At 42.0% G+C, this 22896-nt stretch overlaps 2 protein-coding genes across 2 annotated transcripts; both read right to left on the bottom strand.

Moving 5' to 3' along the window:
* Positions 1 to 370: 370 nt before the first annotated feature.
* gapdh (glyceraldehyde-3-phosphate dehydrogenase) lies at positions 371 to 5259 on the bottom strand. Its single transcript, XM_042108175.1, has 12 exons — positions 5178 to 5259; positions 4604 to 4649; positions 2769 to 2868; positions 2561 to 2667; positions 2371 to 2461; positions 2067 to 2182; positions 1878 to 1959; positions 1601 to 1752; positions 1393 to 1471; positions 1147 to 1230; positions 868 to 965; positions 371 to 710 (listed from the first exon to the last, which is right to left on the bottom strand). The coding sequence occupies exons 2-12, from the start codon at positions 4624 to 4626 to the stop codon at positions 641 to 643; spliced, it is 1002 nt and encodes a 333-aa protein (XP_041964109.1). The 5' UTR covers positions 4627 to 4649; positions 5178 to 5259; the 3' UTR covers positions 371 to 640.
* Positions 5260 to 19718: 14459 nt separating this feature from the next.
* On the bottom strand, positions 19719 to 22854 carry wu:fj39g12 (uncharacterized protein LOC563937 homolog). Its single transcript, XM_042108205.1, has 3 exons — positions 22581 to 22854; positions 21477 to 21585; positions 19719 to 20816 (listed from the first exon to the last, which is right to left on the bottom strand). The coding sequence occupies exons 2-3, from the start codon at positions 21579 to 21581 to the stop codon at positions 20517 to 20519; spliced, it is 405 nt and encodes a 134-aa protein (XP_041964139.1). The 5' UTR covers positions 21582 to 21585; positions 22581 to 22854; the 3' UTR covers positions 19719 to 20516.
* Positions 22855 to 22896: the final 42 nt, after the last annotated feature.

Genomic DNA, 22896 nt, shown 5'->3' with positions numbered 1-22896 from the left:
GAGATGTGCGTTTGTTGTGTTATGGTTGTACAAGTTACTGGATGTCTAAAACTTTCCTCAGGATGAAAAGTAAGCCCATCACGTTAGCTAGGACGATACTTTTTGGCCGTTATTGTTCTTTGTGTGAGCAGGCCTTTATCCAGGTCTTGTAATCGCAATGATTGTCCTGGAAGTGGTCGTGTTACGGTCACTAGTAAAAATCATATAATTACAATAGCCTTTGCACCATATAATGTTGGACAGCATAGCAAGGCCAGGTCAAGGTCATTAGGAGTTTGCTACATAATCACTTTAAGGTTCTAAAGTCAATCTTCAGATTTCTCCATTTGAATTCTGCAAACTCCCAAGACAATAATGCACAAACAAAATGTTAATTCTCACAAACAGAGGACTTTTATTTTGCTCTCCCAGTCTGCAGCACATCACCCATGCGACAGACATGAGAACCTCACACAAGAACAGAACAGGGCTTTATCCATACAAAAACTTAGTTGGTCACCAGACTAGGCATGCTGCCTCTCCCTCCCCACCAGCCCAACAGCCCAAGCCGACTGCCTCAGGCAGGAGTCTCCATTCATTCAAGGTGGGCGGGTGGGTGGATGGCAGAGCAAGTCAGTATCTAGGAAGTGCAATGTCAGCTCTACTCCTTGGAAGCCATGTGGGACATCAGGTCAATGACGCGGTTGCTGTAGCCGAACTCATTGTCATACCTGCAGGAGAGAGGGAAAGCAGTGGTGACCATTCTGTTGGTTTATTATGCCAATGGCTCCTTGCCCATGTGTGAGACAGGGTGGGTGAAATGGCACACTGCACTGTACTGCACAGTGTTCATGCAGGTTTTAATGAGCAGTGGGTGCATGGACGTACCACGTGACCAGCTTGACGAAGTGGTCATTGAGGGCAATGCCAGCGCCGGCATCAAAGATGGAGGAGCGGACATCGCCATTGAAATCTGTGGACACCACCTGTGAGGAGGAGGAATGGTGGTTAGGGCGTTGTGGAGCAGCGGCAACATTGCCATGGTAACATCACCATCTGACAACCACATGGTCCAGGTTGGATACCTGAACACGCCGTTGCCAGTCCATGCCGCTTTGGATAAAAGCGTTTGCTAAACACCAGTCAACATTAACTTTAGATCCCCACCTGGTGCTCTGTGTATCCCAGGAATCCCTTCATTGGGCCATCTGCTGCAGCCTTGACCACTTTCTTAATGTCCTCATACTTGGCCTGTCACGCAGAGACAAATCAAGACACTCAATGTGATATTCAGCCATAAAGTCTATAAGGATGAAAGGCAATAAACAAACATTCATAAAAAAATAAAAATACATTTTAAAAAGTGTCATGCGAGTGAGCACAAGTTGAGGGTGGTGTGATTCGCCAACTCACTGGTTTCTCCAGACGGACAGTCAGGTCAACAACTGACACGTTGGGGGTGGGGACACGGAAGGCCATGCCAGTCAGCTTACTGGAGGAGGATGGGGGGGGGGGGGTTATTACGTATAGATGACTTCGTATTGAGTTTTGTTGAACCTTAGAGCGCTGGAGTGAGAGTACTGCCCACCCTCCAACCGGACACGTGTACCGTGCTACTTACCCATTAAGCTCGGGGATGACCTTGCCCACAGCCTTGGCAGCGCCAGTGGAGGCGGGGATGATGTTCTGGCTGGCACCACGGCCATCTCTCCACAGCTTGCCGGATGGGCCGTCCACCGTCTTCTGAGTGGCTGTGATGGCATGAACAGTGCTCTGTGCAGGGATGGAGGGAGGGATGGAGGGAGGGAGAGCAGATTGGGAGGGGATGATTGAAATGACGCATTGGACATTAACGTTATGAAAAAGCTTTGGGTGGGATTGAAGTCTTAATACTGTACCATCAGACCCTCAATGATTGTGAAGTTGTCATTGATGACCTTGGCAAGGGGAGCCAGGCAGTTGGTTGTGCAGGAGGCATTGCTGTTTTTTTAAAAAGGGAGGATATAATTTTTCCGTGAGAATAAACATCAATCTAAAAACAGACGGACAGGCATACTGGAAAAATTAAGTTAGGACACGCAGCTCACCTGACAACCTTGAGGGAGTTATCATATTTCTCGTGGTTGACACCCATGACAAACATGGGGGCATCAGCACTGGGGGCAGAGATGATGACCCTCTTAGCGCCGCCCTTCAGGTGAGCCTGTGTAAAATCAACAAACAATTGAATACAAACACCGATTGAGATTTACAATAAGAAATGGCAAATCCCACACATAAACAAATGCTAGTTTTTGGCTACCTTGAAACTGTAGATAGTAATGATCAAAATGGTTTCAAAGCATTTATTTATTCTTGTACAAGCAGCTAATGATTAACAGGGCTACGTACAGAGGCCTTCTCAATGGTGGTGAAGACACCAGTGGACTCCACAACATACTGGGCTCCAGCGTCAGCCCACTTGATGTTGGCTGGGTCTCTCCTGCAATAAGGAAGCCATGCACAGTTAAACGACACTGAAAATGGATTTGGAACAATGCTCCACTAACAAAGAGTGTGTGTGTGTGTGTGTGTGTCTTACTCGCTGAAGACGGTAATTTTATGTCCGTCAATCACCAGCTTTCCTCCCTCAGCCTTGACCTCACCATGGAAACGGCCGTGGGTGGAATCATACTTGAACATGTACACCTGGACGGACACAATAAGTGACCACAGAGTCAGCACGCGTGTCAAAGTAGGTCCACGCACACAGACGGAGCCCTTAGGTCTGTATTAGGAGCGGTGCTCACCATGTACTCCAGGTCAATGAAGGGGTCATTGATCGCCACGATTTCCACTTTCTTGGAAATGAAACCTGCACGTGTAACCAGGCGGCCGATACGACCGAATCTGAAACATGAAGAAACACTCGAGTTGGCTCAAGGGCTGTTGCTCAGATTATACTCCTCAAGCAATTCTGCCTTCATGAACACATAAGATAATGTTCACACTAGAGCGATGAATATACAGTGATCTATGGCTTAGACTGATTTATGTCCACCAGATAGATAGATAGAGATAGATAGAGAGATATAGATAGATAGATACTTTATTGATCCCCAAGGGGAAATTCAAGAGCTGCCATGTAAACAGATTGTGCTGAGAAGTTCAACATCAAAATTGATGGGACTATGAGTCACTAATTTGTTGCGATTTGCACCATCCTATTTGGCCAGTAGATGGCAGAAGAGCACAGATTGCTCAAGCCACTTGAAAGTGACCTCATCCCCTGGGCCTGCTGACCTTTGGTATGGCCTAGAGGGGCAACAGCAGTCTGGCTAATATATCACTACTGCCACAGTAACAAGTGGCTCTGCTCAGATTACAACATTTGGACAGAGGTAAGGGACTACCGTGCTCACATATACACACACAAATGTGTACAGTAAGTGTGTGTAGTAGAAGTAGCCAAGTTCTACATGCATAATCTAATAGGGCAAGTGGGCTCCATGTTAAATGCTAGTGGGGATTTTTAAGGACAGTTCATTTTTAACTACAACACTTCAACAGTCTTTAAAATCCTTCAAAGGATCCATCCAATTAGTTGTTTTAAAGTGATTAATTTAGTAAACTCCCTTGGATTGGTTCCTTCTGAGCTAATGGCAAGATAGACATCGCATGCTGTGAACTGCTATTGAGAAAGTGATGTTTTAAAATGTCCTTTTGTACAGACATCTTGGACTGTTGGACTAGTGAAGTTATTGTTTAACTAGGTAGACAACTTCAACGGAACAGACATAATGAGATGCAAGACTAGATTAGTTGATCTCATCTTTAAATCACCAGACCCATGCATGGAGAAGAACAAGTGATCATTTACGGTCACCATAAACCATATGGCAAAACTAACAGAATAGCTGTACTATGCAACAGGTGAGGTTATTTGAGTAGCCTACATCTTAATTAACTAATAACATGGCATGACGCGAGTCTATATCCAATTTGCCCTCAGCGTCATGTCGTAACGTTCCATTATAATTAGGCCACACAGAAAAACAGCTAAGCTTAGGCATACTAGCGAAAACAATGTGACTTTCAACAAGTTCACAGCCTGGTGGTCAGATATTGTCCTGATCACACCATTTTTGAACGCGAGGAGAATCACTTCGAGGTCAGAGAGTGAACTTTGGCAAAGGGAGTTCCAAAGCGTCCGCGGGAGATAACGCAACTCGTTTCTCAGCGTCACTCTGACGACATGGAGTACGCTTAGCAAATAGTGGGAGTCAACCAGCCACAATACATTTAACCAACTAGCTACAGCCAAAATAATGTCAAAATCATTCAGGTGTTAGTCCATAAATATCGAGACTGGTAAACTGAGCTGCTGCAGTCTAGAAATCAAGTCAAAGTAGCCGATGGTGTTGAAGATTTCATAGTAGGCCTATTCATGGGTTTTATCAGGTCCCCAAATTTCCACAGGTGTATTAATCAAGCACCATGCAGTCTGCATTGATAATCAAGGTGCTTGATTTTATACACCTGTGGATAGGGACCTGATTAAACCCATGAATAATATTCAGACATGCAATTCACACGCAGAGAGGAAAAGAGGTAAAGGAAACTAAAACGTGCATAGTGTACTCACCCATTAATTCCAACTTTGACCATTTTGACTGACTGGGGATTGTCCTCTGAAGAGACAGAAGTTAGTTATTAAACAGTTATCGACTTTATGACAGCAGCCGGACATCTCAATCTTCACAGAGCACAAAGTACACGGGGCTGTGATAAGTCAGGCTAATGTATTGCGGACATCATATTGGCAAACTGAGAAAGCAGCAGAATGCTACAACGCGCACGAAGCTGCAACCGCCTGTATGCCAATCATTTCTCATATTTTCGCCCAAGTGAATGTCAGCATATGAGGCTTTAGTTCAAGTGACCCGTGTGGAAGCAAAGTTGATGCAGGTGGCAGATACTACTCTTTACCACAAGTAGCCTACACGACATCCAATTGGAATTTGAAATTTCATTGACTGAGAAACAAGTGGCCTAGCGAACAAATATTTTTCAAGACCAATTCGATTAGTTCAAATAGGCTTCTAGTAGCTAATTAAAACAGTTAAGGAGCCTACAATGCAGAGAAAAGAGAGAAGAACTCTGCAGCATAAGAGAGAGCATCAGTTCATTTAGTTTTGGAAGAAAGTAGCAGTAGTTACCGTTTGTGAGATGCCTCTGCACGTTCCAACAGCTGCTGTGTGAGTGGGGCAGGTGCTAGGAGCCGTTTGAGTTTATAGATTCCAGGCGTTTGGTTCACGCCCCTTTTTGATTACCCCGCCCCTTCAAAATGTCAAGGTCGCAGAATTTCCTTACTCATGATATGAAGGTCTGAAATGCTGCAATTTTGCCTTTTAGGCCTATTTAATGAAATACATGCATGCCCTATTTATGTAAGATTATGATAACCAGGCAGTCATAATGTCAGTGGTATACAATAAATAACACAATGTCTCTCATAGCATAGCCCTAACATAACATAACATAACATAACATAACATAACATATCATAACATAACACACCCTGGCACACAGACCATCATGTCATGTGATCCAGCTGTGATAAGTAAGATTGTTGCATATCACAGTCTCATGTGGTCAGTTGTACAAAGCTTTGCTTTTGTATTTCCCTATTTCTCCTTACAGATGAAAGCCTTAAGGGATAGCTCAAATGGGACCAGGATGTACCAGATGATGTTAAAAGTCCTTAGAGAGAGAAACTAGTATCTGTGCCAGTGGCTGTCCCTTGTTGACCTTCTCCTGGGCCCAGCAGAGGCCAGGCACACTGTCAGGCTACAGGGGATCATATCGCTGGTCTTCCTGGGGATGACATTTGCTGGAAAGACCATGACCCTTACTCTTTCACTCTTCCACTCCTTCATCCCTTGTTCCCCTCCTCCTCCTCTCTCTGGCCCCGCGTGGGTGAGTGGGGGGGCAAATAGGGACCTATGCCTTAAGGCCTTGAGTCACATACACATGAACACACACACACACACACACACAAACACACACACATATGTACACACACCCTTACACATAAACACACACACACACACACACTTACACATACACACAAACGTACACGCATGCACACCTATAAACACATGCACACATGCATATGCACACACACACACACACACACACATGCAGACACAAACAAACTAGAGTGTGGCTACCCGACCCGAGCCTGACGGGACTGGGCCGACAGGACGGGTCGGGTTCGGACAAATATTTAGAAATGATACTCGAGTTTGGTTCGGGTTCGGACATATCGGCACGATATGTATTGGATGTTTTACATTTAAAATACTGTAGCTTATTATGTTGGGTAACCAACACGTCTGCTTTACATGATGCAAAAGTTTGTTTTTTGAGAATAAAATAAAATAGGACCTTCTTCTAACAGCCTTCTTCCTGTGTGCAAGATCTGTTTATGTAGCCGTGACAACGCATGTGCATTTCAAAGGGAAGTCTAGGCGTACTATGTGGAGGTATGCCTATTTGCATTGTATACTGTGGTAAAGACATATGCTACCGGTATAAGGCCGTCTCGTTCAATTGGAGGAGAGAGAACTCTGTGCCTTGAGTTGCCCCAATTAACGTGATGCTGCATATGGATCAGTAGTTTCAATGACTGCTGCAGTTCATTTCAAGACTTTTCATCAATGGTAAGACTAGAATTGAGGGGCAGCCGTGGCCTACTGGTTAGCGCTTTGGACCTGTAACCGGAGGGTTGCCAGTTCGAACTCCGGCCAGTAGGCACAGCTGAAGTGCCCTTGAGCAGGGCACCTAACCCCTCACTGCTCCCCGAGCGCTGCTGTTGTTGCAGCTCACTGCGCTGGGATTAGTGTGTGCTTCACCTCACTGTGTGTTCACTGTGTGCTGAGTGTGTTTCACTAATTCACGGATTGGGATAAATGCAGAGACCAAATTTCCCTTACGGGATCAAAAGAGTATACTTATACTTACTTATACTTACTTAATTCTATTTCAACAGGCTATGCTTGCTTGGGCCTCTTGTGTTAATGTGCCCTGTATGTGACCTCCTGCGTGCATGCATGCTCATCTGATTCTGTAGCCAATTAAGAATTCCATTTTAACAGTTATTTAATGGGCTAAAGACAGGCTATCCACAAACGTGAGCGTTTCATCACTAGCATGGGAATAACTGAGGTATCATCTGCGTCGGGCTCGGGTCGGGACCGGACATGCCTGTCGTGTTCGGGTCGGGTTCGGATGCAACTCTGTCGGACGCAGACCAGGTTCGGACAGAAATATGCGGCCCAAACTGCACTCTAACATAAACACATACACACACACACATGCAGACACACATAAACACACACACACACACACACACACACACACACACACACACATGCAGACACACATAAACACACACAGATGCAGACACACATAAACGCACGCACACACACACACACACACACACACATGCAGACACACATAAACACACACACATACAGACACACACATGCAGACACACACATGCAGACACACATAAATGTGCACGGGCAGAGACATACAGTATAAACAAACACAAATGTACACACACATATATACATGCAGACACACACACACACATATACATGCAGACACACACACAGTCATATACACATACACATACACATACACATACACACACACACATACACATGCAGACACACACACAGTCATATACACATACACATACACATACACACACACACATATACATGCAGACACACACACAGTCATATACACATACACATACACATACACATACACATACACACACACACACACACATATACATGCAGACACACACACAGTCATATACACATACACATACACATACACATACACACACACATACACACACACACATATACATGCAGACACACACACAGTCATATACACATACACATACACATACACATACACACACACACATACACACACACACATATACATGCAGACACACACACAGTCATATACACATACACATACACATACACATACACACACACACACACACATATACATGCAGACACACACACAGTCATATACACATACACATACACATACACACACACACACACACATATACATGCAGACACACACACAGTCATATACACATACACATACACATACACACACACACACATATACATGCAGACACACACACAGTCATATACACATACACATACACATACACACACACACATATACATGCAGACACACACACACATATACATGCAGACACACACACAGTCATATACACATACACATACACATACACATACACACACACACATATACATGCAGACACACACACACATATACATGCAGACACACACACAGTCATATACACATACACATACACATACACATACACACACACATACACACACACACATATACATGCAGACACACACACAGTCATATACACATACACATACACATACACATACACACACACATACACACACACACATATACATGCAGACACACACACAGTCATATACACATACACATACACATACACATACACACACACATACACACACACACATATACATGCAGACACACACACAGTCATATACACATACACATACACATACACATACACACACACACACACACATATACATGCAGACACACACACAGTCATATACACATACACATACACATACACATACACACATATACATGCAGACACACACACAGTCATATACACATACACATACACATACACATACACATACACATACACACACACACACACACATATACATGCAGACACACACACAGTCATATACACATACACATACACATACACACACACACACACACATATACATGCAGACACACACACAGTCATATACACATACACATACACATACACACACACACACACACATATACATGCAGACACACACACAGTCATATACACATACACATACACATACACATACACATACACACACACATACACACACACACATATACATGCAGACACACACACAGTCATATACACATACACATACACATACACATACACACACACACACACACATATACATGCAGACACACACACAGTCATATACACATACACATACACATACACATACACACATATACATGCAGACACACACACAGTCATATACACATACACATACACATACACATACACATACACATACACACACACACACACACATATACATGCAGACACACACACAGTCATATACACATACACATACACATACACATACACACACACACATATACATGCAGACACACACAGTCACATACACATACACATACACATACACATACACATACACATACACACATATACATGCAGACACACACACAGTCATATACACATACACATACACATACACATACACATACACACACACACACACACATATACATGCAGACACACACAGTCACATACACATACACATACACATACACATACACATGCACATACACATACACAGACATACACATACACATACACATACATACACACATAAACACACACACACAGATTTCTTGTATCTTTTATACATTATGTGATTATTTACTTACTTATTTATTCTGTCCATGCTGATAACGACAGATGTACCTGTGTACTGTCCAATTCGGTCATTGTTTTTTTTTTTAGGGGAAGGAGTGTCTCCATTGTTGTTGCGTGTCCTGTGCTGTGCTGTCAATGTTGTTGGCATCTGCCGGTGCTTTTACTGTGGTGTGTCCTGTGCTGTGCTGTCAATGTTGTTGGCATCTGCCGGTGCTTTTACTGTGTATGTGTTTTAGACACCCTGCTGCACACTAAATTTCCTTTTCCAAGGATAAATAAAGTGAAACTTGAACTTGAACTTGAACTTGAAACACAGGGATTAGAAACGGTTCAAAGAAAACAAAAAACAGAAACGAACAACATTTTTGGATGAACATAACCGAAAATGGGAACAAAACCAATTTCACATGTTTCGGAGTGAAAACACTATTTTCAACTTTAGATAAGCGGTTAATAACAGTAGGCTATTTATCATTCCGATTAACCTTTCTATGAATATTATTCAAGATCATTGGCTTGGAAACCTGCCCACACAGCGATCCACGACCCCTTATAGGATGAATTTAGTCCGATTTTATGAACCAGTGTCTCTCCTGTATATTAGGCTAGGCCTATTTATGAACCAGTGTCTCTCCTGTATATCAGGCTAGGCCTATTTATGAACCAGTGTCTCTCCTGTATATCAGGCTAGGCCTATTTATGAACTAGTGTCTCTCCTGTATATCAGGCCTGTTATGAGTTGATCAAAATAATTTTCATATCCTCCACTATCTAACTGCCTTTTCCAAGTATGTAGCCTAAATTACTGAAACATTGTGTAAAATTGCATAGGCTACCAGAGACACTAAGAAAATATCTAGTGTCATGCAGTCGATGCACCACGGTTAGGCTATAACAGGGCTTAAAGCATGAACATTTTCTGTGCCTGAAGTTAGGCCATCAGACATTTTTGAACATCTAATATTATATAAGCTAACTGCCTACTTTCAAATCTCGCCCCATGCCTGAATTCAGGCCCAGTGTTGATATGTGCTTTGATTTAAGCTTTAAGGCTGGTGAGCAGAAAAAATGCCTATAGTATTGTGCCACCGGCCATAAATCAATTTGTAAAGGCAATGTAATTTTTAAAAGAATGTTATTAAGCGTTCTTCTACATTCTAAACATTCTAACCATTCTTCTATAACATTCTAATCGGTTCCAATTTAGAGGAGAGGCCTTGGAATGAAAATATGATGTTTTTACTCAGAACAAACCGAAATGAAAATCATTCCGTTTTCAGTCCCTGCACGCACGTGCACACACACACACGCACACGCACACGCACATGCACACACAGACACACACACACACACACACACACACATATGCACACAGAGCGAGAGAGACGTGCATGCACAAGCCATTTGTTGGGGGTCTGACTAAGAAAAAGTGACTTAGTGAAAGGAACAGTTCAAGGCATTCAACACACTATGAGTCGAGTAATTTATTGGAGTTTACAGTATTGTAGTCAGCATTTCTCAACTTCAGCTAGCAAACAGACCAACTTGCTGCACGCTATTATTAACTAGGATGCATCTTTATGGGTTGATCCTTCCAAATGCCTCATCTATTCCCATCGGCTGCCACACATGGACTAAGACTCTTGTGTTTAAATCTCCATAAAGAATGGGTGTTAACCCCTTGTTAATATATCCCTTGGTAGGGTAGACTGAGTACAGTTGAGACATGTGTACAGTTGAGACACCTTAAATATCTTGCGTGCGCAGCATGTCCAAGTTGTGATTTTTGCTACGCACATGCGTATTAGTGTCCTCTTTGATCATGGAAAATTTGAACAACGCAGGTATCTCCAATCCAAACATATCAGCAAACGTTTTTTTTTTTTTCAAAGTAAGCTGTTCACTTCACCATGTACCTTCCACAATGAATAGCCCATTACCCTTATGTGACTGCTATCATTACAGTATAAAGAGGAAAAAACGCACGCACATCCCGATCTGATCCTGGGTGCTGGACAAAACACTTACGATGAGAGAGAGGGGAAAAAAAGTCGGCAACACCAGTAATTGCTCCCAAGTTATAGTTTAATTACCGTGACGTTTCGGGCCCACTCAAGCCCTTCATCAGACGTCTGATGAAGGGCTTGAGTGGGCCCGAAACGTCACGGTAATTAAACTATAACTTGGGAGCAATTACTGGTGTTGCCGACTTTTTTTCCCCTCTCTCTCACTGCTATCATTACAAACATTATTCTGTGCCCTAAAACCTGGCATATTTTATGACATTGTGTCATGTAAGGTCATTCTAGAGAAATGTCCGAGGAGGTCAGCGGGGTACAATGATACACATTGTATTGATAGTGTGATTACTTGAACATTCCATTTGTAGTGTTCGCCATATCTGTTCCTGTGTCACATATTTTGTTCATGTTTTATTCCTTTTAACCAACGCTAATTTAAATGAAATTAATGAATTTAAATTAAAAACACTTTGCAATTGCTATGTGTTTATTTTTTTTTCAAATTTGCAATGAATGGTTAGTTAACTATACATCATTAAAGATGGGTGTCTGTACCAGGTACTGTCTCAACTGTACTCCATATGGGTTGAGACACAGTGTGGTGATGAAAAGGGTGACGTGCACCCTTAAAGGAAATGATGGAGTTGAAACAACCTAGGACCTATTTACGATAGATAACCTAGGACCTATTTACGATAGATAACAAGTTCAAACATTCGTTTGAGAGCAAAATTAGGTTAATTGGTGGAGTTTTGAGTTGTTTGCATTAACAATGAAATGGCTTATAGTGAAAGCTAAGAGGCAAGCTAGCACATCAAAAACAAACGCTATTTATACCAATGAAAATGCTCAAAATATAAGTACACTTCTGTGGTAGTGTGGTGAGGGTCCCTACAGACAAACCGAAGTATTCTAAACGTTAAAGAGGGTACAGAGAGGTTATCACAAGACCTGTGTCTGAAGGAAGCAAATTGTCGGACTTTGTGTTCCGGTATCATCAAATCAGTGGGCGTGATTGACTTCTTTCAGCGTTGTGTAGGTAAGGCACGTTTGTATTGTAAGATTCAGCGTTGTGTAGGTAAGGCACGTTTGTATCGTAAGATTCAGCGTTGTGTAGCTAAGGCACGTTTGTATTGTAAGATTCAGTATTGTAAGTTTCCACTGGCTGCTTTGTCCAGCTCAGAGTCTGTGTGTGTGTGTGTGTATGGTGTATGTGACTGTTGAAGAGTGTGTCTCGCTTGTCATGAATGGCCATTAGATTTTGCATGCCTGAACTGTCATGACCTACGTGTTTGCAGACAACTCCTCTTTCACCCCAGATGACTTAAGGTCAAAGTGTTTAAGAAAAGGTCAAGCTGTGTGTGCGTGTGTGTGTGTGGGGGGGGTGTGTGTAAGTAAGTAAGTAAGTACATTTTATTTATATACAGACAGGATCACAAAGTGCTTCACACTTTGTTGAGGGTTGTATAGCTATGCATGTCTCTCTCTTTCAACAAATCCTTGTGAGAATACAGCAGTTTCCAAACACGTAAACCATATACACAGGCACACAAATGTGCATGCACACACACACACACACACACACGCACACACACACACACACACGCACACACATATACTCACACACACACACACATACACACTCATTTTCATATCCTCTCTCACTGACCCCTTCCCCCAAAGAAATATGCTGGAACAAGGCTTGGGTTATGCTATAAATATCCTCAGTCTCCCCTGATCCAAGTCCTGTACTTACACCCAGGTGGCAACTCTAACTGGCCTTAGTACTCATGTCACATGCAGCCACTAGCCAAGCAACCAGCTGACCCAGGAACAGATATAGAGCGGCGTTGGATCCCGGCCCACCATTTGCTCTCTGGGGGTATATAAGAGGGGGTGTGAGAGCACTTCTGAGGTACTGTACAGCAATGTGCTCCATTTGCATGGGGGTAAATGGCATCAGAACTCCAGTGGTTTGAAAGTTGCGTAAGACTTGCGTATGTCTGTAGTGAATGGCATCAGAACTCCAGTGGTTTGAAAGTTGCGTAAGACTTAGATAGATAGATAGATAGATAGATAGATAGATAGATAGATACTTTATTGATCCCCAGGGGAAATTCAAGAAACTTGCGTACAAGAGACTTGCGTGCGTCTGTAGTGTGCTCTGTGACATCTTTGTGAGTGTGGCCCGACAGGAGCTCTGTGATTGGCCAGCGAAGGTGCACACCTATACAGACTATACATCCTAATTGGATGCATTCTGAGGGTCATGCAACCCTTGCGAGTGCAGGCAGGCTTTGATGTTGTTATTTATTAATTTAAATGGTGGGCTTTGTTGTGCTGTGGTGGGGACACAAAGTCCAAAACCTTCCACAGTGCTCAGACACACCGACCGAGACCCACTGTCTCAGCAGGCCGACTGATAGCTCAGTTTAGCCATTGCCGCTTTGTTTGCCACCTACTGGTACAATATTAGTGCTGCATTCAACCCATCACTGACCCTCAGTGTTCCTGGCTTCATCACACATTTGTCATTTTGAAAACTAAAGCCAACTCTCTCAGTGCAGTGGATTGTATTCTATATCAAGTAGCCTAAACATTTTTGAACCTGTGAATCTGTCACACGCTTACATTGTAGAGACAATCCTGATTATTCTACCTTGAAACTGATGGAGCAGATACAACCAGGTGGAGAATAAAGCCGTCACTGAAGACCATTTCACTTCACTGACACACAACATACTCTAGGGGGCAGGACAATCCTTTTCCAGTTTTCTTATGACAGAGGTGAGAGAGAGAGAGAGAGAGAGAGAGGAGAGAGAGAGAGAGAGAGAGACAGACCTTTGCCGATGGTTAAATGGGCCACATGTGTCTTAAGATCAAACAACTTGCAGCCATTTCTTCTGAGGGAAAAGGGAAGCCTGTGCACACTTCTGTGCCTTGTTTACCACTGTGATCATTTAAGGAACCATGGGAACTAATACAAGATATTATAAAATAAGCTACCATGCATCCAATTTTAAATCATGAGAGAAAAGCTAGATGCACAGTGATGCCATTTTCCTAGTGCAAGTGAAGCACAAGATGGCTATGTAATATAGCAAGACCGCCTACATTTATGGAAAGTAGGCATACAGTAAGTAAATCTCATGCATAAACAACACTGAAAGGTTGATTTCATTATCTAGGCCAGTGGTTCTCAAACTGTGGTACGGGTACCACTTGTGGTCTGCGGACTCTCGCTAGTGGTACTTCGGCAATCTCGGAGATGTTTTTTTTTAAAGACTAAATAATCACTTCAAATATTATCAAAATATATATAATACAAAATCCTTAACCACGCAATCGCTGAAGTTAAATTTAAACTTAAACTATGTTTTTGTCTTACTTGAACAAAAAAAAAATGCAAAACAGTATGTACACTGTAAAATATGTAGTGAAATGGAGCTACTGAAGCGTACAGCAATGGTTCTAGTCATTCCTCCTTATACGTCATTCCTCACTTTGGAGTTGAGGAATTCTCAATCCCTGCCGCCTTACCCCATCACCCCCAGCGAAACCCTAACATTCAAATATTATTTTCACATTTTGGTTCCACATTATATTTCTTGTCTCAGTCCCCTGGAGATAATGTTGTTTTAATTCATACTGTTTGTATGTTTTGTATTGCTTGTCATACAATTTTCTAAACATGTCTTTCAAACACCATAATCTGCAAAACCATACTAATTCTCAGTGTTTGACTCAGTTTTCAATTCCCTAAAACACATTTTGAGAAACACCACACACAATTTTCTACCTAACACCCTGTAGTGGCCGTTTGTCAACAAAAGAAAATTAAACTCAAACATTCAAACGACAACTTCTGGCACCCTGGGCAGGTGATGTACGCAGGCAAGAAATAAAGTCAATTCCAGGCTGGATTCGGGTTTTGTGGCTGGTTTATTTAGTTCCAGCTGCAGCAAACAATACACGGCATCTCTCGCGCTGGTAAAAAAACATGTGCCCACCACCCAGGTGCATACAGGCCTCCTGCTACTTCCTACCTATATTCACCTTTACCTGTGCCCACTACTGCCCCCAGGTGTCTAAACCAAACATTTTAGTAAGCTAACCAAAAATAAAGACTACACATATAAATCAAAACAATTAACTAAAAAACACAACTAAGCAATAAGGACAGTAGAACATAAATAATATACTAAAATACAAATTATACTAACACTTAATCTAAATCAATTCTAAAAACAGTATCAATTAGTGTATATTGTACAATATTGTATGGCCTTGAACATTGTGCTTTCCACTTGTACTGACTGCTCAATAGATTTTGACTGGTTGCAGGTTCATATCAACAAAGAACAAGAATTACAGTATCATAGAGACAAAAGACAAGTTTGTGAGATGCAGGCTACAGTACTGTAAAAATAAGGGTACCAGGAGGAGGACAAACAAAAAATTGCTTGATAGTGTATATCATTTTGATTGCTTTGTTTATGATTTGAGAACAGTGTACTTCTGCACTTGTAAATCTGTTTTGAGGCGAAAGTTTGATTTTGCAAGAGGAGTCACAGGTTTTGTAAATAGTGCTTGAAGATGAGGTTTTGTGTTTGATGTTTTAAGAAAATGGAGCAAGGTTTCATAAATTGTGTTTTAACAATTGAGAAAAACTGTAAAGGTATAGACCCTTTCAATCTGTTAGAGGATTTCCGGTTGAAATGTTCAGAACCAACCAGCGCAATGTTCTACCAAAACTTTACGCCAAACTTGTCTTTTGTCCCCAAATGACCATTAGCTCAATGTTGTTTTCCAAAATGTAATTTTATGACAAAAGTGTTTATAATGTGTGCCAAATGTATGCTTTAGAGATGTGTTTATGACATTTTGAATGTTGTGTGTCATTTAGCTGGAGATTTGAGGCATTTTGCATTTTGTGTGAGCAATTGTGGGTTTTGTGTGTAGAGTTTTGAAAAATAGACACAGAGTTTTGAAAATGTGTGTAAACAGTAATAAAAAACTATCCAGCTGGTGGCCCAACCAGCTATACCAGCAAAGACCAGCAAGAGCTGGAAGAAAACCAGCAAAGACCAGCTAAAACCAGCTACCAGCATAAGCTGGTTTCTAGCTGTTTTTTTCAGCAGGGAGGTTATAACTGTGTCTGTGCCTGCATGTGTGTGTTCCAGGTTATAACTGTGTGTGTGTGTGTGTGTGTGTGTGTGTGTGTGTGTATGTGTGCCTGCATGTGTATGTTCCAGGTTATAACTGTGTGAATGTGTCTCACAGTTTATAAGTGTGTGTGAAAGAGCTTGTCAGTGGCTCAATGTTGCAATGTTACAGGCCAATGGGTGAAAAGGCAAAATATATATCGTAACACCCCAATTATCACCATTTAGGACATTCTAAAACAACAATGTTTTTTAAGATTTCAAAATAACATTTGCTAAATGAACCTTACATTTTTCAGTAGCCATAGGTGTGTAGATTTGAACAAAATCTGGTTTGGTTCTTAACGGGAGCATTTACTGCCTGAATTTTGATTATCCGATTTTGTTTACCACGCTCGGAGTTATAGTGCTGGCCTGATGGGTCGCCTATTTACGCCGTTTCAATGGCACATGAACAGTTAGACCGAGAATTCTCGTCATGAAATTAAAATTCCACTGGAGCTCCAAACGGATGTGTACACGCAGCCTTACAACACTGTCATGGGCGGATTATGAACTTTCGGGCCCCTGGGCCCAGATGTATTAAGGGCCCCCCACTAATTGTTGTATATGTGGGAGGGGGGGTTTGGGGGTCCTCCCCCAGAATTTTTTAAATTTGTTTGATGTGATTTCCTGTATTCTGGTGCATTTTGGGGATGGCCAATACTGAATTCAATCAGATTCATAGCCTACATCCTGATTTGTTGATATTGAGGCAATAATTCCATGCAAAGGCTTGGGCTTCAGGGCCCCCTGAACTCTTGGGCCCCTGGGCCTGGGCCCGGTTGGCCCGTGCAGTAATCCATCCCTGAACACTGTTTACAGCTCTTCAAGTCACTGTAAAATGTCATTTTTGGTACATAGCTAATTTAGATACACCTATGGTGTGGGTGCTTGCGTTTCTTTAGGAGTCCGCTGTCTTGGTTTGTATAGAAATTGATATTAAGTGACACATACACGCAAGACGGTGGAAATACGGGACCGACGGTAATAGGGGGAGTTCCGATATATTTGTACAGACCCCCCATGGGCAGCAATTCATGGAACTTGGCACATGTCTGTCATAATCACAAGTTGCTGCAGTTCAGAAGATCTCAACCAAAGTGGGAATTAAAGCCGCATGTTTTTGCATTTACATTGTTTTACTGGGGGTGCAACATCAAATGAGTGGTTATGGACTAGCTAGGTTATGGACTAGCTAGGTTGATGCGGCTCCTACAAACCACAAAAATGTTGTCATCTTGTGTGCGAATCCTGGGTGCAATGGTGCAATCTCTAGTTTAGGTGTAATCGCTAGTTTAGGTGCAATCTCTAGTTATTCAGTGAAATCTGCAGTTTTGCACTTTCTCTCTTGTAAATGTGTGTGTTTATCTCTTGTGAATGTGTGTGTTTATCTCTTGTGAATGTGTGTGTTTATATCAGCAGAAAACTCACCCACCCTTCGCTCAGCACCACCATCTACAGGCCGATGGGCACACACTGCAGTCTCTAAATGTACTCATAACCACTGTCATACAGCAAGTGCACAAAATGCACATTAATATGTTTGATGTATTATATCATAATAATACATCACTGATTTAAAGGTGCAGTCAGAAATTGTGCAGGAAGTCGCATTTGTTTGTGTTTATGTTTATATTATTAGCAGATGCTTGTGTGCAAAAAAACATACATTATATTTCAACCAAGGACCAAACAAATCACTCCAGAGAGGTAGCTCATCCCTGCCTTCAGTATTCCCAGAGAAACTCCACGCAGGGTTTCAGTTTTGTTTGGGGGATGATTGCTGAAAAAAGTTGTAAAAAAAAGTGCTATGAATATTTATAGTAATTGTAGTGCCTTATAAGAAGGTTAACCATTCTGGTGAAGTGTTTCATACCAACCAGCTAGTGACTTCACTAAGCAGAATGCTTGCTAGTTGATCAGCTGCCTGAATTTCCTTTGATGTCCTCAGTCAAAGCCGTTGGGATGAATGACCCCTGTGGTACCAGGCAAACTGTGTTGTAATATCCACACAACACTGCACTATTTAACATCCCCAACAAACAATATTGTGGTGTCCTCAGTCAAAGTGTAGTGCACACTAATCTTGGATGGGCCTCCTCAATAGACCCTCAACCCTCTCTATGACTTGGTATTTTTAGTTGATAGCAATGGAACAGCTGAGGTGGGTAAAGATAACCAGTTTCTTTCTCTTTGGTTTGAAGCTTTTAATGGTGATTCAGTGATGACTCCCACACCATCTCAGGAAACAATAACAATGTTATTAGCAGCAGGATTTGCTGCAATTACACAGATGAGCCAGTTCTATGAAGGCAAGTGTAAATATATTGATTAAATCCTCAAATCCAAACCACACACTTCATTATGCTCTAAATGGATCTGCGCTATTTTAGAGTGAAATATTCAGTCTGGCATACCTGCTTCATTAGATCAGTGTTTGTCACGTGGAAGCAAAGTACACCATCCCACGCAGAAATATTAGCTGAGAGGTAGATTCTGCTTCATATAATCCCTACCTTCTGACATTCAGATGTGGAGTAAATAGAATCTTCTGATTCAGTCACCAAATGCCAAGAAGGGTGTCATTGATGTGTAATGCAAACAATTCCGTGCAGGGATGTCATGGTGTTCGTAAAGATAGAACTGGACTCGGGTTCATAATTATATTGATATGTCAGTTTTGGGTTCATAATTATTGATATGTTTGATATGTCAGTTTTGGGTTCATAATTATATTGATATGTCAGTTTTGGGTTCATAATTATATTGATGTCAGTTTTGGTGAAATATTCCTGCTGGCGTGGTGAGCCTTCTTAGAAGGACAATATTAATTTACTTTAAACAATAATAGGAAAGAATGTGTAAAGATAAAACTTCATTACGACATAATTTTCCAAATCCTTTATTCATGCACAATATAGAGAAACATAAAGCAAACCTCTGTGTTATGTTAATGTTTATTATTAATCATGCATTTGACTCAAAATAATTCTGGACAGGATATTTAATAGTTTTTTTATACCATGAAGATCCACATATGAATGGCCAGAGCACTACACGTTATCCTCTCCAAATGCATTAACGTGAACGAGATTTCATTTCACATCATCACAGCGCAGTCGACACAGAGACGAGCAATACTTCACCGCTTTACCATGGAAACTAGACAGACAAAACTAACGGGTCTCCCTGTGATTTGGAAACTTGTGTGAGTGTGTGTGTGTGTGTGTGTGTGAGAGTGTGTGAGTGTGTGTGTGTGTGTGTGTGTCTGTGAGCAAGGTCTGAGAGACAAAAGTCTGCCGTCCAGCCTCTGTTCTCCTCATCTCTCCCCTCCCTTTGACCGCGGTCAAGTGTGAGTGTTTGTGTGTGTGTGTGTGTGTGTGTGTGTGTGAGTTCTCCTCATCTCTCCCCTCCTTCTGACCGTGGTCAAGTGTGAGTGCTTTACTGCATGTCCAGCCCTTCTACTGCTCTCACAAATACAGTTCATCTCAGCTGCAGACGTCCCTCTAACAGACGGTGCACAAGGAGAAGCACAAGAATCAAAAACATTATTCATGTCCATCATCCTATTACTCTTTCGTTTGCTCATTCATTCATTCATCCATCCATCCTTTCATCCATCCATCCATCCTTTCATCCATCCATACATCTACTAATCTCTCCATTCAGGATCCTTTGACTTCTCTAGCATCCCAGTCCACTCATTGACCCGATCCGATCCAGTTTTAGCCCAAAGCAACCACGGTTCCACCCCCTCCGTACGCGGTCGGGCACCACTCGCTTCTGATTGGCCAGAGCAGCACGCATGAGGCGGAGCCATGAGTTGTCACTTTGGGGTGGTAGGTCGATCCATTTCGGGTACTCAGCGACCTTCAACCCGGAACTATACACTTGCATGGGCTCCTCAGGTTGGTCATTTGTTAGATTCTCGAGGTCATCGAGGGTCAGGAGATCATTGTAACGGTCAAGGACCTGCTCAAGAAACTGACAGAAAATAGAGAGCAACAGCTTCCATAAGTGCTCAACACAGTGTTGAAAACCACAGTTTCTCTTTTCAGAAGTAGCACTTTATTCTGAACAAGTCACCTTTGCAAATATACCTACTTATTAATTGAGAATGAGAAAACAGAGAGAATCATCTTTAGGTGATGTAATGAAATGTGCCTCATGTAGGCTAATAATTCCTATGGTGAAAGACCTTTTGATGTAGATGTTGGCTATATTTCAAGTTTATTTAACTAAATTAAAAACAACAAAGTTTATTTATCTAAAATCAAAATGAAAAAATCAAGATCAAGAAAGTACAGAATCACGCAACTAATTTTGAGAATAATAATAATGGACCATGTTTCTTATGTACAGATGACGGTGAGGGAGTGTGCTATGTTTCTCCTGTTATCAATCACCATTAGCCTAATTAAGCACCATCACTTTCACACATCTCCCACACAATTTGAAAACAAGGTCCTTAACCTCGATTTGTACAGGTCTTACACAAACACACACACACACACAGTCCTTCCCATCCAATAGCTGTCTAACAATGTGTGTGTGTGTGTGTGTGTGTGTGTGCATGACATTTTTAGGCTTAGGTGGGTGAAGTGCTCACATCTCTGGTGGTTTGTGTGTGTGTGTGTGTAGTACCTGCATGGCATTGTTGGGGTTCGGGGGGTGAAGAGCTCGTGTCTCTGTTGGTTTAAGAGGACTCAGCAGCAGCAGCATCACACAGAGCAGGGCTGGATAGAGCATGATGCTGTGGGAAAACACACACACACACACACATTAAGTCCGACCCACAGGCATGTACTCACTCTCTCACACAGCTGTGATCCTGTCAGAACAGTCTCAAATGTTTGCTTTTTTTATCATAGTAATATAGTAATAGTAATTTTTACATAGTAATTTTTTATCATAGTAACATCATAAGGATAAATCTTACAAAAGTGAAAGACATAAACATTCCTAAAATGATCTTTCATTGGATACTCAACAGCATGTTTGTGATGCCTCTGATGTTTTTTAATTCAGATGTATTCAGGACAGTTTGGATCTGAATGTAGATCTGTACCAAAGCCCCAAGCTTAGATTTGAATGTAGATCTGTACCAAAGCCCCAAGCTTAGATCACTGTCACACTGAGATGTCCTCAACATGCAGCTTTGAGAAGCATAATGTCGTTTTTCAACGGAGCCCATTTCTGATCGGCTTTCCTCTCCACAGCTCCATTGCCTGGAGGGGAGCAGCTCAGTCCTCTACTGGATAAAACCCTCTTAGTGGTGACTTCACATCTCCCTCTCTCTCTCTCTCTCTGAGCTGGAGCCAAAACGGGCATGAAAGAAAAGTTGGGATTCCTTCATGAGACCAGTTCACAAGTTAATACCTTAATTTATGAATCGTAAAGGTAACCACATGTATTCCTTTGTTCTTATCTGTTTTCAGGTTTTCAAGTCATGTTATCCTATTTCTTGACAAACAACTTCTAAAAGATTTCATCATTACTGCAATTTGTTATCTGGAGTGTGAAATAAATATGTGAGGAATATTTTCGCACAGTGCGAAAGTCGCTAGTCGCACAGTGCTTGTGTTATGAGCTTAAAGCAGCGGATAGCTTTAGTCCAGCATCCCAGCCCACACGATCCCATCTGCCGGAGTTCCTACTATTCGCCTGCCTTCACTGTCTGAGAGGAATCACTCAAAAAGACACATGCACTTTGAAAACCACACTGTAAGAGACATTTTTGTCACTCACCTATTTATTGTTTTCCCCCCAAACTCCAACGATGTTTCAACGGACTCAGCTTCAAGTCTTAGACTCTGCTTTCCATCTCTCCCTGTCCTTTATGTCTTGTAGGCTATTGTTTCCCCCCCTCTCTTCCTCTTCCCTTCTCTCGATGTCCAATCTCACTTGTAGACACCTGCTGACAGCATCCCCCTCTCTTTCCTCCTCCTCCTTTTGCTTCTAGTGGTGACAGTCTCAGTGGAGTCGTGTCGTGTGTCTTGCGCGGTGGTGTGTCTGTTCAGGTTGTGTGTGGGATGCGCAGTGTGTATATAAGCTACTAACCCTC

This window comes from Alosa sapidissima, chromosome 10, assembly GCF_018492685.1.
Source record: "Alosa sapidissima isolate fAloSap1 chromosome 10, fAloSap1.pri, whole genome shotgun sequence".
Classification (NCBI taxonomy): Eukaryota; Metazoa; Chordata; class Actinopteri; order Clupeiformes; family Clupeidae; genus Alosa; species Alosa sapidissima.
The sequence above is the reverse complement of the archived record's forward strand: the minus strand, read 5'-3'. Positions and strand labels throughout refer to the sequence as shown.

What these genes read in the sequence shown, in the direction of transcription:
- gapdh (XM_042108175.1), bottom strand. Translation starts at nt 4,626, where the DNA reads ATGGTCAAAGTTGGAATTAATGG. An exon ending in GTCAAAGTTGGAATTAATGG is followed by an intron (nt 2,869 to 4,603) that starts GTGAGTACACTA and finishes TTCATGTTTCAG; the next exon opens with ATTCGGTCGTATCGGCCGCC. An exon ending in GTCATCCCCGAGCTTAATGG is followed by an intron (nt 1,472 to 1,600) that starts GTAAGTAGCACG and finishes ATCCTCCTCCAG; the next exon opens with TAAGCTGACTGGCATGGCCT.
- wu:fj39g12 (XM_042108205.1), bottom strand. Translation starts at nt 21,581, where the DNA reads ATGCTCTATCCAGCCCTGCTCTGTGTGATGCTGCTGCTGCTGAGTCCT. An exon ending in ACCCCAACAATGCCATGCAG is followed by an intron (nt 20,817 to 21,476) that starts GTACTACACACA and finishes ATTTTCTGTCAG; the next exon opens with TTTCTTGAGCAGGTCCTTGA.